This window comes from Phoxinus phoxinus (genome assembly GCF_949152265.1).
Source record: "Phoxinus phoxinus genome assembly, chromosome: 23".
In the NCBI taxonomy this organism is placed as follows: Eukaryota; Metazoa; Chordata; class Actinopteri; order Cypriniformes; family Leuciscidae; genus Phoxinus; species Phoxinus phoxinus.
In genome coordinates, this window is record NC_136898.1 from 5,903,725 (window position 1) to 5,918,996 (window position 15,272).

General features: G+C 39.4%; 1 protein-coding gene across 1 annotated transcript in view; it reads left to right on the forward strand.

Annotated features, from left to right (window-relative positions):
- The window catches only part of tcf7l1a (transcription factor 7 like 1a), a 30,070-nt gene extending 20,078 nt beyond the window's left edge, over window positions 1-9,992 (forward strand). The window contains exons 5-12 of the mRNA XM_079599390.1: window positions 4,546-4,681; window positions 4,985-5,087; window positions 5,262-5,345; window positions 7,119-7,262; window positions 7,354-7,513; window positions 7,933-8,040; window positions 8,166-8,217; window positions 9,049-9,992. Coding sequence (XP_079455516.1) covers window positions 4,546-4,681; window positions 4,985-5,087; window positions 5,262-5,345; window positions 7,119-7,262; window positions 7,354-7,513; window positions 7,933-8,040; window positions 8,166-8,217; window positions 9,049-9,503 — 1,242 coding nt within the window. The 3' untranslated portion in view covers window positions 9,504-9,992. The remainder of the gene's footprint in view (window positions 1-4,545; window positions 4,682-4,984; window positions 5,088-5,261; window positions 5,346-7,118; window positions 7,263-7,353; window positions 7,514-7,932; window positions 8,041-8,165; window positions 8,218-9,048) is intronic.
- The last annotated feature ends 5,280 nt before the right edge of the window (window positions 9,993-15,272 follow it).

Here is a 15,272-nt window from a genome sequence, read left to right on the forward strand (position 1 = left end):
TGTGGCTGCACAGATTGGGTCCAGAAGGCACACATGCTAATAGGGTGAGCCAGAGTTGTCCGAAAGGCTCAATTATTCAGGAACCGGGTTTGTTTAGCATTCCATTGGCATCCCTCTGAGCGTGTGTGAGTTTGATATTGCAGCACCAAGCCCACCTCTTCACATTGCCGGCCATACAATGCATCTGGACCCAGGCTACATGAATAATACATCAAACCAGAACAGAGGGACAGGTGATGTGTGAGGCATTGTGGGAACTTCAGCTTTGTCAACTCCTCTGTAAGCTTTGTGTGAGATTTTTTGTTGTTGTTGTTGGTCAAATTCATACAAAAAATCATGTGGCATTACCATAGTTCATGTATAAAATAGTAATACAATAGTAGTTTGAGGTATACCATGGTACAATTTGATTAGCATATTCATATATACCATACTAGTATTCTAAAGTCCAAAAACCATGGTATTAGCATGATGTTTTCACACAGTGTCTGTTATAGTAATACAATGGTACTTTTCTTTAGAAAACCTCCTAAAGTGTCTTTTTAAGTAGTTTAACTAAATTAGTTTTAGCATTTCTGGTTACTCATACTTAGACACAGTAAAAACATAATATGTTGTAAGCTCAGTTTCATCTGATCTTTTCCGGATTCATGAAAATTTTCTTAAGAAAGAAGAAAATTCTAAAAAGTATATTAAAATTGTGCAATTCTTAAATTCTTTAGGAGTTCTCAAATATTATCTTAAGAAAAAAAGGACAGGCGTTGGTGTTGTTTGATTGAGAGGTGGGTATTGCTGAAGACTCGCTGACTGAAAACACTCAAAGCCTGTCTTTTTGCCTGCAAGATTACCGTAGTTATCATAAGGGCGCAGACTATTTCAGTCGCGACTGGCTTGATGGGAGTTATTGCTGTAATGTGTTGTTTTTAAATGTGCTGTGCCAACTTGCTAAGATAAATTATTCTGGTGATCACTGTTTTCATGATCGATCTGTTTCACTTCAGAGTAATTTTGTTCTTAAGAATGTTTTGTGAATCTGGCCCCTGGTTCTTAAAACCCAGGTTCAGTCACTCTGTTTAGCAAACAATTACATTAGTAACAGTCGACACAGCAATCACACTTGTCTGGCCCCCACCTTAGCCGTTGTCTGTCTCAAAGGCATTTGGCCTATTCAAGAAATTGTTGTTTAAATACTTTATTATAAACGAATAAAGTTTATTAGTCATGAGTCCACCAGCCATTTTCAAATCGTTTTCAAAAATCGGATTACAAATGGAAATTCCATTCAAATTGCCCGCTAATGACATTGACAATTGATGTCTTAGTGAACGCATGATGTTTTTGCTGATGTGAAGTGTTACGCGTTCATGCAAAAACCAGATGGAGGCGTCATATGATCATATTTTAGTTTCTATATTAAAGCTGTTGTGGCCTACATTTACAATGTCTGGTTAAGTATGATTATGTGAAACACGATGCAGATCGCTAAAATACAGAAAATAGTTCTTAACGGAGATACTAAAATGTAATTCAAAGCCATGTTGTACCCCTTAGACGCTAGATGGTGATTATTGTAAATTGTGCCCCATTGTTAGGGATCATACTGTTTGGCTTATACTGCTAGTTTTGGCTTGTCCTCTCCTCTGCACTATTTTATTATCCTTCATTTGAATCTGCGTTTAGCCTCTCATTCTTCCAGCGCTAAAGCGGTTCATTGTGTCTTGATCCCTCTTGCTCAAACGCCTGTTTGCTCAGTAACTCAAGTCAGAGATGGAGGAGGTGAAGCCAAAAGAAGAAAAAAAACCAGGCCACATTTGCTTCTTATGCCACAATGTGCTTGTTTTAGCAGAGCTCCAGTTTTAACAGCTCCATGTGGTGGCACCAGAAGTCGTCTTTGGGCGGGTTCCTTCGGTAGCAGGCGGAGAAAAGCAACAGATTAATCAGCAGGTGTAGAGCGCTGACCCTGCACTGTTGCGACTTTTGACATTTTCAAATGGCTGCAACACCTTGGGGAGAGTCACTCCAAATAACTCTTAAGATAACATTGTACATCTTTCAACTGTGACGCTAACATTGTTTTAACTTTAGTTCTCATAAAAACGTCTCTTAAAATAATGTCCGTTAAATGAAAGACTGACCTAGCACAATTGGTAAATATGTGCTTGAGAACTCTAGAGTCAATGTAATTTAACTGTGTGATACAAAAGGTGGAACAATGTTTACACAATGACGCACTTTTTCTGTTTTGAGAGGTGTTTTGTCAGCTGTTTTTCACTGTTTTGCTGGTCAGGCATCTTCTCCTCCTACAGACCAACTTACTAAAGTGGATTTAGGAAGATTTATCAGGCTTTGCCCTTGATGAACTGCAGGACTTGTTTGAACAAAAGGTAAAAAAGCCAGGTACCTGTTGACAGACCAGATTTGAAGAAGAACCCAATTCTGCCATCTAAAGGTTGTTTCTGGCATATTGCAACCAGAATTGTTTGCTGAGAAAGCGCTATTGTTGCTGTATCATTGTCCTTATGTTACCAAACACAGTGACTCAGCTTGCATATGTTTTCAATGATCACCATACTGTGGTCACACTGTGTTTCCCCCCAGTTCCTCATTTAAGACTTAAATTGGGTTAATCTGGTGGATACTTCGATTCCGCTAGCTGGAAAGCACCCACTTAAACAACAAATAGGAGTACTCTGACCAGGTGTTGATATGGATCCTTGGGATGCTTGGAGTCGGCCAGTCCCATCCAGTCCATATTTAAGGGAGGCGAGGGGCCCAGTCTGGCGGCATTCTATGCTTGGGATGGTGGTGTTGGAGGCAAAACGGCTGGCGTGTTGACACAGCAGGGATTCTTGGCAGAAGGATAGTGAGAAAGAGAGACCATTAGCCTCAACAGCTAATATCATAGTGCAGTGGACAAACACCATCTTAAAGGATAAGTGGAAGTTGTCCTATTCCTTTCTTTCTCAGTCAACCTACAGACAGATCTTTAAAACAATCCTTTGATGGACCTTGCAGGGTTTCCAGAAGTCAGGCTCAGCTTGTCTCTGCAAATGCAATGCTAAATTATGTACAAACACAGAGACAGACAGTCAGACAGATAGATGGAACGAGAAAGGCGAGGAATAGAGAGGCAACCCAGAGATCTGGATGTGTTTGGACTGTGGGAAATGAGAGCTAGTCTTGTCTCAATGCAAGCCTTGTTCATGTTCACAGAGTGCTGGTTGGAGCAGAGGTCAAACCCACTGCCTACATAGAGGTGGGGGGAAGGTTAGCATGGAGGAAACAAGACGGCATTCTCCACTCTCGCTCCCTTGTGACGTCCTGAGCCAACAAGTACCCCATTCAGCCTACAGCTCACCACCTTGCATTGGCCTATGTACACATCACAGCAGTGCTGCTTCTGATATTATTATAGTGCTACTGCTATATTTATGTAGTTGGGTTGTTGCTAGTAAATTATATGCTAATATAAGTTCCTAAGTATTGTGGAGGGGGTGGGTAATACCTTTAATTGACTGTGTACTTAAAATTGGTGAGTTGAAGTCAGACTTTAACTACTTTTGTTCAGTAGGATTCTCTTCAAACTGTAGGTATGCCATGACAGTAATTTACCTGAAAGAGAAAACTGACTAGACAGTTTATGCTAATACAGCGAGCATTAGCATAACGCACCCTTTGCTGGAATTCTTAGAATGTGAAACATGAAATTGATCTTGCTTAGCATTTGTGGTCATGTACTTACATAGAGTATATTTTCCAGGGCTTAACATGGGTATGTGTAATTAAAAGCTGAAATAGTTGTTATGATTAGTTTGGGCTAGAATATAGGGAACTTTTTAGGCAACACTCCTCAAAGTCATTAGGTTTTAACTCAAAGGTTACATATCTATTTAGCAATCACATTAGCCTGGCACAGGGTTAGCCAACCTGACTCCTGGAGGGCTACCTTCCTGCAGACTTCACTTGCAGTCTTGCTCCAACATAGCTTATTTTCAAGTAATCCTGAAGACCCTGATTAGCTAGTTATGGTGTATTTGATTAGGGTTTGCTACCTCTGGCCTAGCAGCCTTTTTAACACTTTCAAATGTAGTCCTGATTTGCCACCTTGCCAAGAGAAGCATTGAAGGATTTGTTACAACAGGTGCCTCTTGATCCCTAAGATTGTAGTGACTGCCACTTCCCTTCAAATGCCAGGCCTGTCCTAGCGTCAATTATGGCGAGTGGCAGCTGGAATCATCTCTCTTGTCGCTAGTGTGCTAAACGAGAGAAACGCTGCCTGCTAGGGGTGTAAGGTGCGATTTCTCCCACCCTCCATACAGCCGGTCAAATGCCCAACTGGTGTTTATTTTCCTTTGGGAGAAGTAGGGAAAAGTAAACCCTGCTGCCGAGAGCCATTGTTCTTTAAAAAACTCTGGCGCCGCTCAGGAGTAATGAGGTCTAATGTCTATTTTCTTCTTTTTGCTTGCCTTTTTGGTTGTTTAAACATGCACACTCATCTCATTCCCCCCTCCCTCACTTCTTTTGTGTTCTCATTTTGTTTTTCAGTCCAATAAAGTGCCAGTGGTACAACACCCCCATCACGTTCATCCCCTCACACCGCTGATCACCTATAGCAATGAACACTTTTCCCCGGGGACGCCTCCCTCTCACCTCTCACCGGAGATTCTGGACCCAAAGACAGGTAAGCGCCACTAACTGGTTCAGCAATCGGAGATGTATTCGTCAAAGCTTTGATTACAATCTAAAAATGTAGAGTACTTTGTTGTTTTTAATGGCAAGCGTGTCATTTTGGTGCCGCTAGTGGCACTTAACGGAATTGCAACTAAACCAATGGAGTAAAAATTATTTAGTTTTTTTCCGTCTCTAAAGACAGTCACTACATTTACAATTAATTTAGGTGCCAATAGCGGCACATAAGTTACACACTTCACCCTTAAATTGACTTGTCGTCTTCAGTTTTCGTAATCAACAATTATTTCTTCAGGCATACCAAGGACTCCTCACCCTTCAGAGCTGTCCCCATATTACCCTCTCTCTCCTGGGGCAGTTGGACAGATCCCTCACCCTCTAGGATGGTTGGTTCCTCAGTAAGTCTGAATTCTGTGGCCTTAAAATACATAACATCAACCTTATTTTAACCATGCAGATGGCATAATCAAGTTTGTAGCTATTTTTTTTGTAAGTTCTCCTTGGAAAAGAGCATCTGTTTGTCCTTGATTTTGCTGTAGCAAGTTGTTTGAGTGCTGCTCTTCTCTCTTCAGGCAAGGCCAGCATATGTATTCCATCCCTCCTGGGGGCTTCAGACACCCCTACCCTGCACTCGCCATGAACGCCTCCATGTCTAGGTATGTAACAGAGGGCAGAACCCTCCTTCTGCGCCAACATGTTGACAAAGTTAAACTCGCATCTATTGTTAGACATGAGAAGCAGACAGCACGATTCCTCCCTGAAGGCTCAGAGAAGAGTTAGTACAGGAAACTGCTGAAATGGTTTTAGCATGGCATTTTAAAATATACCATGGTGCTAAGTTATTTTATAGGGTAATTTTACAAATACCATGCTATTACCATGGTGCTTATCTGATAAACATGGAACTTTTTAGATCTGCTGAAGAATAATTGTAATATTATGCAAATGTAACATGGAAAAACTTCCAACCAAGGAAATCTTACCAAACTTATTTCAGTTAGATAAAACCCTGTATTTATCTAGAGTTATTGTTGCAGAACCCCCCTCCCCCTCTTTCTACCATTTTACTGTAGATATGCTACCCATTGTATAAAAAGTAGCACATCCTAAAACTCATGCTGAATAGAAACTTCTCTAATGCATGATTTTATCATATTCTTTCCATTCAGATAATGCTTAAAATTAAATAAGATTGCTGGATGAGTTCAGTTGTCGCACGTCAGCCTGAAATCTCCGTAGCTTTTAATCTCCCACTATTGCTTTCATGGTTGTCTTATGACTGTGCACCTTTTGTTGCTCTGTAGCAAGAGAGAGATCTTTTTCTGCTCGCGTTCATTTTGTGGCACGGTGCTGAAGTCCAATGGAAATATGCGTTTAACAAGAGTGTGCAAATCACAGATTTGAACAGTTTTTTCTTCTCAATTGTGAAAATGACAATGCTGCTATTGTATTAGCTGTTATGAATTTGGAAACCGAGAGTGCACAGTTTTCCAGATGCAGCTGCAAGGATAGGTGCTCCCCCATCTATCCATCTATCTATCTATCTATCTATCTATCTATCTATCTATCTATCTATCTATCTATCTATCTATCTATCTATCTATCTATCTATCTATCGGTCTATCTATCTATCGTTCTATCTATCTATCGTTCTATCTATCTATCGTTCTATCTATCTATCTATCTATCTATCTATCTATCGTTCTATCTATCTATCGTTCTATCTATCTATCGTTCTATCTATCTATCGTTCTGTCTTGCTGACAGAGAGACATCTGTCAATCTGTCTATTTGTCTGTCTGTCATTTTGTCCATCCCTCTATTCATCCGTTCGTCTGGCCATCTGTCATTTTTTCCATCCATCTATCGTTCTGTCTTTCTGACAGACATACATCTGTCTTTCTCTCTGTCTCTGTCATTTTGTCTATCCATCCATCTATCGTTGTCTGACTTTGTCTGGTTTTTTTGTCCATCTATCTATCCATCTATCGTTCTCTTTCTGACAGACATCTATCAATCTATCGATTTGTCTGTTGATCATTTTGTCTATCCATCCATCTTTTTTATCTTATCATTGTCTGCTCTTTAATCCTTCCCTCCGTCTGTCCGTCCTTCTATCTGTCTGTCATTTGTTCCATCCATCTATTGTTCTGTCTGCCTGAAATTCTTCTTTTTTTTGTCATCTGTCTGTCTGTCATTTTATCTATCCATTTATTCATCCATCCATCTGTCTATCGTATCTATTTATCTGTTATTTTTTCCATCCATCTATCTTTCTGTCTGTCTTTCTGGCAATCTGTCATTTTGTCTATCTGTCTGTCTGTCTGTCTGTCTGTCTGTTGTCATCCATCTATTCATCTATCTTTTCCATCTTATTGTTCTGTCTGCAGTCGCTGACTGTGAATCTCTCTCTCTCTCTTTCTCTCTAGTCTGGTATCCAGTCGTTTCTCTCCTCATATGGTGCCTCATCCTTCTCACGGCCTGCACCAGACGGGCATCCCTCACCCCGCCATTGTGTCGCCTGCCATCAAACAGGAGCCCAGCGGCGACAACGCCAGCCACTCGACGCACGGGTGAGTCTCTCTCCTCCATTACTCTCTCCCAGACATTCCTCTGCTCATTCCTCGACTGACATCATCTTTACATTCGTCTGTGTCCGTACAGAAAGTCCTCGATGCATGCAAAGAAGGAGGAAGAGAAGAAGCCTCACATCAAGAAGCCCCTAAATGCCTTCATGCTCTACATGAAGGAAATGAGGGCCAAAGTAGTGGCCGAATGCACCCTGAAAGAGAGCGCAGCCATCAACCAGATCCTGGGCAGGAGGGTGAGTGCTTGCAACTCCCATTATGAGAGGAGCTGAGATGCATTAGTGTGTTTCTCTTCATCTTGTCTTAAAGGAACGGATCATCCAAAAATGAAAATTGGTGTCATTTACTCACACTCATGTCATTCCAAACCTGTATGAAGCACAAAAGGAGATATTCTGAAGATTGTGCTGGTCGCTCTATTCCGTGCAATTACAACGAATGTGCATTAAAGCTTTCAACGACAAAAAAAGACACAAATACATCATAAAAGTGGTTCACGTGACTTGTGTGCTTCTAAAATGTCTTCTTTAGTGCACAAGAAATAAACTCATGGGTTTGGAATGACATGAGTGAAATTGTAAATATCTTGGTAAACTGTCCTTTTAAGAAATGAAAAAAGGAGGGGAATTTGACCATATGTTCTTTTATTCCGCAGTGGCACTCTCTTTCACGTGAGGAACAGGCCAAATATTACGAACTCGCCAGGAAAGAACGGCAGCTGCACTCTCAGCTTTATCCGGGCTGGTCTGCGCGAGACAACTATGTAAGTAAGCGCAGAATGCAGAGTTTAACGCAAATCATGTGGGGTTCCTCCATTGATTCTGGCAGCCAGGGGAGTTTTGCTTAATCAAACGCATCTAATTTGCTCCAAATCATGTCTATCCACAGGGAAAGAGGAAGAAACGGAAGAGAGACAATAAACCTGATTCCCCATCAGAGTGTAAGTGTCACTGGCCATCTGTATTTCTTTCTCACTTTCTGTATGTGTTGTCTTTCGCTGAACTAGAGCAGATTCCCCCCCCCCCCAGCATCTCTGTTGGTCCGATCACTCAGCTCATAGATCATGTTCAGTTCAGTTTTGACTAGATGATGAACGGGTTGGGGTTTTGTTTTTCTTTGAATATTGGATTTTTTTTTTTTTAAGTAAAAATTAATTTATTCATGCTCGCATTGTTTTAAACACTTTAAGATCTTTTGTTTGTGGGTGGTCATTTATGAGCAATTGGGAGTCTGTTTTTATTTTTATTTTATTTTTTTATGAAAATATCCTTTAAATTTAGTCACTATTTCTACATCATAATCATTCATTTTTGTCATTTTTTGAATAAACGGCATCTAAATGAAGTCAATTAAAAAATATTGTATGCAAAATAAATGAATTCAATTAAATATTCAAACATTTTATATATTAATTTAAGTAGAATGTATTAGTATTTTGAGCTAGGTTTAATTTTTATATTTTCTGTCCTGTTCCATATTTGTTTAAGTTTTAGTAATTTTTCTAATTGCTATTGTCATTTTTATTAGTTTTTTTTATATATATCTATATTTACCGTGTAATTTATATTTGTTTTAGTTTTAGTCATTTTATTACTATTTTAAACTGAAATAAAATAAGTTTTTCATGTAATATTTAAATACATTTTTTATTTCAATCAACGAAAATGGAAGTTTTAACATTTTATTTTTAAAAAAAACAAATTTGCATACAAATCACATTTTGGTTAACACAATTTGGATGTATTTTTAACCTTTCCCCCCTCATCTGCAGGTAACTTCTCACCCCAGCCCAAGAAGCAGTGTATGCCGTACCTGCCGTCCGAGAAGATGTGTGACAGCCCTACCTCCTCGCATGGTAGCATGCTGGACTCGCCCGCCACGCCATCGGCCGCCCTGGCATCGCCAGCGGCCCCCGCAGCCACTCACTCAGAGCAGGCGCAGCCCCTGTCCCTCACCACCAAACCGGAGGGGAGATCCCACCATTCACACTTCCCCCTGCCAGGGAAGGCCTCGGGCTCCACTTCCTCCTCCTCGTCCACCTCCTCCCATCCGAACATCTCTCTCCACAGCCAATCGGCGAGCCTCCTTTCCCGTCCCATCCCGTTCACCAGCCTGCCTCCCTCCCTACTCTCCCCATCCTCACCCTACCACCAGGCAGCCCTACATTCCCATCATGCCTTGCTGCAGACACAACCTCTCTCCCTGGTCACCAAATCAGTGGAGTGAAAAAATGATGATAAAAAAAAAACTTTTTACACCTGTATATTGCTTTGTTTTTACATTTTTATAGATATTAGACCAAGTTTTTAAGATAGAATGAAAAGGAATGATTATTGGTCAATATTTGACCACCCCTCTATTTTGCTTTTCTCTTTTAAACAAAAATGTATTTTTTTGTAAATTGCCTTTTTTCAGTGTGATTCTCCAATGTTGCTACTTGTATAAAAGACAAATGTATAAAGGTTGCTCTTTTTTTTAAAGCCGTACTTGACAAAATACAATTTGTAGTTTTAGTTCAATTCAATCTAATGGTAGTTAGGAGTTTGATTTTTTTTTTTCTTCTTTTTTTTTTTCTCCATTACTGCTTTCTTTTCTTCTCTCTTGTTTTTTTATTTTTCGACTTCTTTCTTTTGGTACCACCTCACCCTGTTCCTAACCCTGTTTGTGTGACTCTCCTAAGACTCCATAGCTAATAAACCTCAAGTTATTTCTAAAGGCTGCATTGTGTTTTTTGGTGGGTGAGGACGCTGCATGTGATGACTGGCTGGATAATGCGACGGAGATCTTCTGAATAGAGCCAGTATCACACACGCTGACAGTGTTCATTTATCTAATTAGAGCTCGTGAAGTGGTGTGTGTGAAATGCTGGCACTCATGATGCGCGCAAACTAAATTATATAATTCATTGTTGCGTAAAAGTCAGCCTCTTAAAGACAAACGTAGACTTTTGTTAAACACTATGACATTATCTTGGTAAAAGCTCTCTGGGAGAATTGTTTTAAAAAAAATACACATTGAGGTCAATTTGAGGTCTTTTTTACTTTCTTAACCCTATAAAGCCTACTATATCATATTTGATATGCAAATTTCTAAGGCCTCTAAATCATAATCAAAACTGCAAAAGACTTGCACACAGTCTGCATTTTTAGTATGATTGTAAATATGCAAAAATGCTTTTTGCTGTGCAGTATTTACCGAAAGAAAATGTAAGAGTAACTTGTCGTTTAGGTTTATGTACTGGACTGGAGCAACTTGGGTTTACTTGAGATCAAAACATGGTAAAATATGACTATCATATATGGTACATCAGGCTTTTGAGGAATGTTTATTTGTCCCATCTCTTGATCATCACTTTATTGCTTTGCATGATATGTTTTGCCCCCCTCAATAAAAACTACAGAGATTTGATCATTGAACCAATATTTGTTCAATTGTTCAATTTAAACAATTTGTTCAATTGTTCAACTTCAATTGAACAAACTAAGTATTTGAAGATCATTTTTCTAAGACTTGTTGACCAGAGAGGTGAACCTGATTTCACCAAGTACAACATGTTCCTGGATCAACAACATTCCATTCAACCAATCAGATTTGAGGGACAAGTTTCGGCTTAAACCCAGGGTTAAGTGCTTCTACACCAGTGCTATTCACCTATCTTTTCCCTCTGATTTTAAGGATTCGTTATGGGTATGGGTTATGACTCAATTTTCAGACAGGAATGTTGTTCCAGGATCAACAAAATAATGTTGATCCAGGAACATCTTAGGCAAAATCACGGTGCTATTGGGAGATTATTGTGCAGTATGCAGTAAGTATGCTAGTCATAGGCTACCTGTGGGATATTGTGATTATGACTGTTCTCACGTAAATCTCAGAATAGTTTGTATGTGGCTTAGAAACTTTTCTTTCTGAAATGTATTCTACTGTGTTTATCTGAACAAACATTATTTGATTTCATTGTGGGTTGCTTTATTGACAGACTTGCGAGGTAGAAAAGTAACCAAAGCCATAAAGCGAGCTTAGTGTGATGATGAGGACGCGGGAACATATTGTTTTCAGGCGGCTGTAAATAATTAAAGGAGAACTCCGGTCAATTTTAACATTGAGCTCAATTTTTAGTAAATTTGGAGTGCTGTCAATACAGAGAACAATGACAAAAATCGGTGTTGCCTACACCGTGTTATCCTTTTTTTTAAATTTGCACCCTGTTGACTTGAATGGGGCAAGTTTTAAACCTGCTTTTATTTCTCTTATCATCCTTGATGTGTCATACAAGTGCCCAGCCATGTTGAGTGATTCCTTCAGAGTGAACACGAGTGAATCTGACTGCAGTAGATGTGAAAGATATGATTAAAAATGATGTTATATCAGCCAGCGCACATACCTGTATTTAGTTCCTGTTTTCGGTGGAAGTCCAATGTAGTCGATTGTCGAGTTCACGCGCGTGATCATATGTAACTAAACCTATGCGCGTGTACTCGACAATCGACTACTTTGGACTTCCACCGAAAACAGGAACTAAATACAGGTCTGTGCGCTGGCTGAAATAACATCATTTTTATTAATATCTTTCACATCTAATGCAGTCAGATTCACTCGTGTTCACTCTGAAGGAATCACTCAACATGGCTGGGCACTTGTATGACACATCAAGGATGATAAGAGAAATAAAAGCAGGTTTAAAACTTGCCCCATTCAAGTCAACAGGGTGCAAATTTTAAAAAGAGGATAACACGGTGTAGGCAACACCGATTTTTGTCATTGTTCTCTGTATTGACAGCACTCCAAATTTACTAAAAATTGAGCTCAATGTTAAAATTGACCGGAGTTCTCCTTTAAGATGGCAAACTCGGTCACAAAAATGGTAAGCTAAAAGCTGTGTCCAGAATTGAAATATTTCCACACGTTTACAGCACTATTATGCATGTTTTGACATCCTGCCACTGTTTTTTAACGAAGAGGCTTGGAAAGTTGGTCCTCTGAGATTTCATTAGCTATTTCAATTAGCAAACGGCAAGGAAGGTAGGTTACGGGATTCTGTGGCCCCTGGGATGCCGATGGCTGCCAGGAAGGAGCAATTAGGTTTCACGGAGGAGACGGAGTGACCCAACTTCACACACACATATAATGTTCCAGAGACAGCGAATGTGAAGAGACAGAGATCAGTGTGTGTTGGCCGTGCAGATGCTAACGTCACTTTCCACCATCCTGATATCTGACAGTTTGCAAGATCTCCTCAATTCCTCGATCTATCTTAAAGTGCATGTGGCCAGCAAGTGAACACGTGAGATAGATTGAGAATATTCTCAATGTAGTGAAGCATTCTTTAGTGAAATTTTAGGTATTAAAATGTGGCTTGCAAGTTAGCACTTGAGTTCTTTGGTGTAATCATCCTCGCTTAACAAATCTTTTGGCGTCCTGTATTGATATGACCTTGATGTCTCGAGTGCCAAATAATTTACACTTCAAATGTGGCACGTGCGCTTCTAAAGTGCCAGTAAGTGTGTTTAATGCTACTCAGAGGTGGCATGAATGCCTTTACACAGCTAGTTTACTACTTTTATCGGGATCTGAGGTCAAAAAAGGCATAATTTAGTCTGGCTTTTCTGCTGTAGAACATCTAATTTTGACCAGGTAGGCTATAGTACCTTAACTCCAAAAGATCCATTTGCATTGCTCTTTTTGATTTGCTCTCAAGGAAACTGCTAAAGCAACACACAGACTGTCAAAAAAAGGTCGCACCCATAATCACGAGATGACCAGGACAGTTGTGGTGCTGTGGTGAGTAAAAATGACACATTCCAGACTAAAGGGACAGTCGACCAGGAAACACTTAAGGTGCTAAGAATGGCTTGAAGTGGTCACTTTTGTGAAGTGTTTTATGGTATTAAATTGTCTCCTTGATTTTGTTTTGTGGGTATATTTATGTGAGAAATCTATAAAAACTTTTTTTTACAGTCATTTATGGTAAAAACATGGCATTTTGATATATAGCCTGGTATGATGTGTATGTTTACTTCCAATGGCAGTACCATAGGCTACTTGTTGATATTTGTAAAAAAAAAAAAAAAAAAAAATTATTATTATTTCTTTTTATTATTATTATTATTATTTTTAGTAGAATCTGCAACCATTAGGCTGTCACGTAATGTGTCATATGAGAAAATTTAATATTTTTCATTGTCATTCATTTTCATTGATTTAACTGATAACAAATCAATCAATCAATCAATCTTTTTGGGATCCAACAAGAAAGTTCTATCTAGTTAAATTTGAACAATGTTGTTTTGTAACATGACATGAGGCACACAATAGCATATTGGTGTTGACACCTCGTCTAGTAGAAAATAAATCAATAAAAAAATATGTATTTATTCATTCCTAAAACCAGTTACATTTTTAACAAAGTGGTCTTGTAACATGACAAATTAATATTTGTGTGCTACGACACCGCCCTCTAGTTGCAGATTATTGGTGTCCGTCAATAGAGTTCACGCGTTCCGCCACCAGGTGGCGATAATGTCTTAAGAAAACCGGGGCTAGTTGTCACAAACTCCTGGGCCCATATCCCTAAAGAATTTTTGTGCAAAAAGTGGCTCCTAGCGGCCAAATTCTAAGAAAATTCTCAGAGTCATGACGTTTTCTTAGAATTTCCCCTAAAAGTGACACGAAAATCCCAGTTAATATAAAAGCTATTCCTCAAGATTCCTAGTGCTTAAAAGGGCTCCTAAGGCGAGATCTGCTTAGAGCAGGGAAGAGGACTTTTAGTGGCTTAGGAGTTCCCCTAAGCAGCTGCACAAAATGGCCAACAGAGGCAGGAGAGATGTCCTGCAAACACTGGACAATCACATACATTGATAAAAGCTGAGCCGTGGACCCTCGTTAAGACCACACTGAGTTGTAACGTTGCAATTTCTACTTCATTAAGGACAGCCCCTTGAGATAGGCCATCTTGTTTTCAATGGGGTCCATATGGGAGTGAAAGTACAAAATATGCCAGCTAGGATATTAATATGAGCAAATAAGACACAAATCATTATTTGAACAGGGTGTAATGAGCTTAAGTTTTCACATATTTTAGATTCTAATGTTATAGGCTATAACCCCTACAGCTTACTATTCATTTTCCAGATATTTTCTTGAATGTGAAATATTATTTACAATTACAGTCTGCATAAGATTAGAGTGTATAATTATGTTTATTGATTTGAGGGTACATCCTTTGCTCATTATCACCAAAAGTTCATTTTCATCAAACTTGTAGGATCAACCAATCACGGCTTTTGAAATGATGACTCATACCTAGCAACGGGGTCAACCACACCTCCTCACTAAGATAGGATTTTCCATCCATTCCTTGCTCAGAGTTCACTGAAAATGTTCTGGAATCACTTCTAAGCTAAAACTCCTGGCAAGGAATTTTTAGGTTAAGTTAGGAGCTCTCTGAGAGGATTCTCAGAATCTTTAGGGATACGGGCCCTGGTATTACTATTCACGGCCAGGGCCATATTTTTGCATATGCATTCTAAGCACGTGCCCTTGCTCGCGCGTCCGGATTTTATGAGGTAAAACAGGTGTTGTGTAATATTAGTTCCTGTGAAAAACTGTTTCAGTGGGTGGACTAGGCTACACATGCATGAATGAATGAATGAATGAATGAATGAATGAATGAATGAATGAATGAATGGAGCATTTATATAGCGCTTTCATATGTAGGCCTACTACTGTAGTGTACACCCAAGCGCTTTACGCTCTCCTCGACCACCACCATGACCACCACCAGTTTACATGACTAGCCTACACATTGTGAATCATTGTGGACGTGGCCTTGAGAAAACGCGCAAAACGAATGGAACTGAACATTTTAGTGCACTCTTCTCAAATTGCAACTCGTTTAATCGGATTTGTTTTGTTTTTGTTTTCGAAAAGTTAAAGAAGTTTCATTGTTAAGCATTAACTGAAACAGTTCACATTTTCAAAACAACTGTTTGTTGC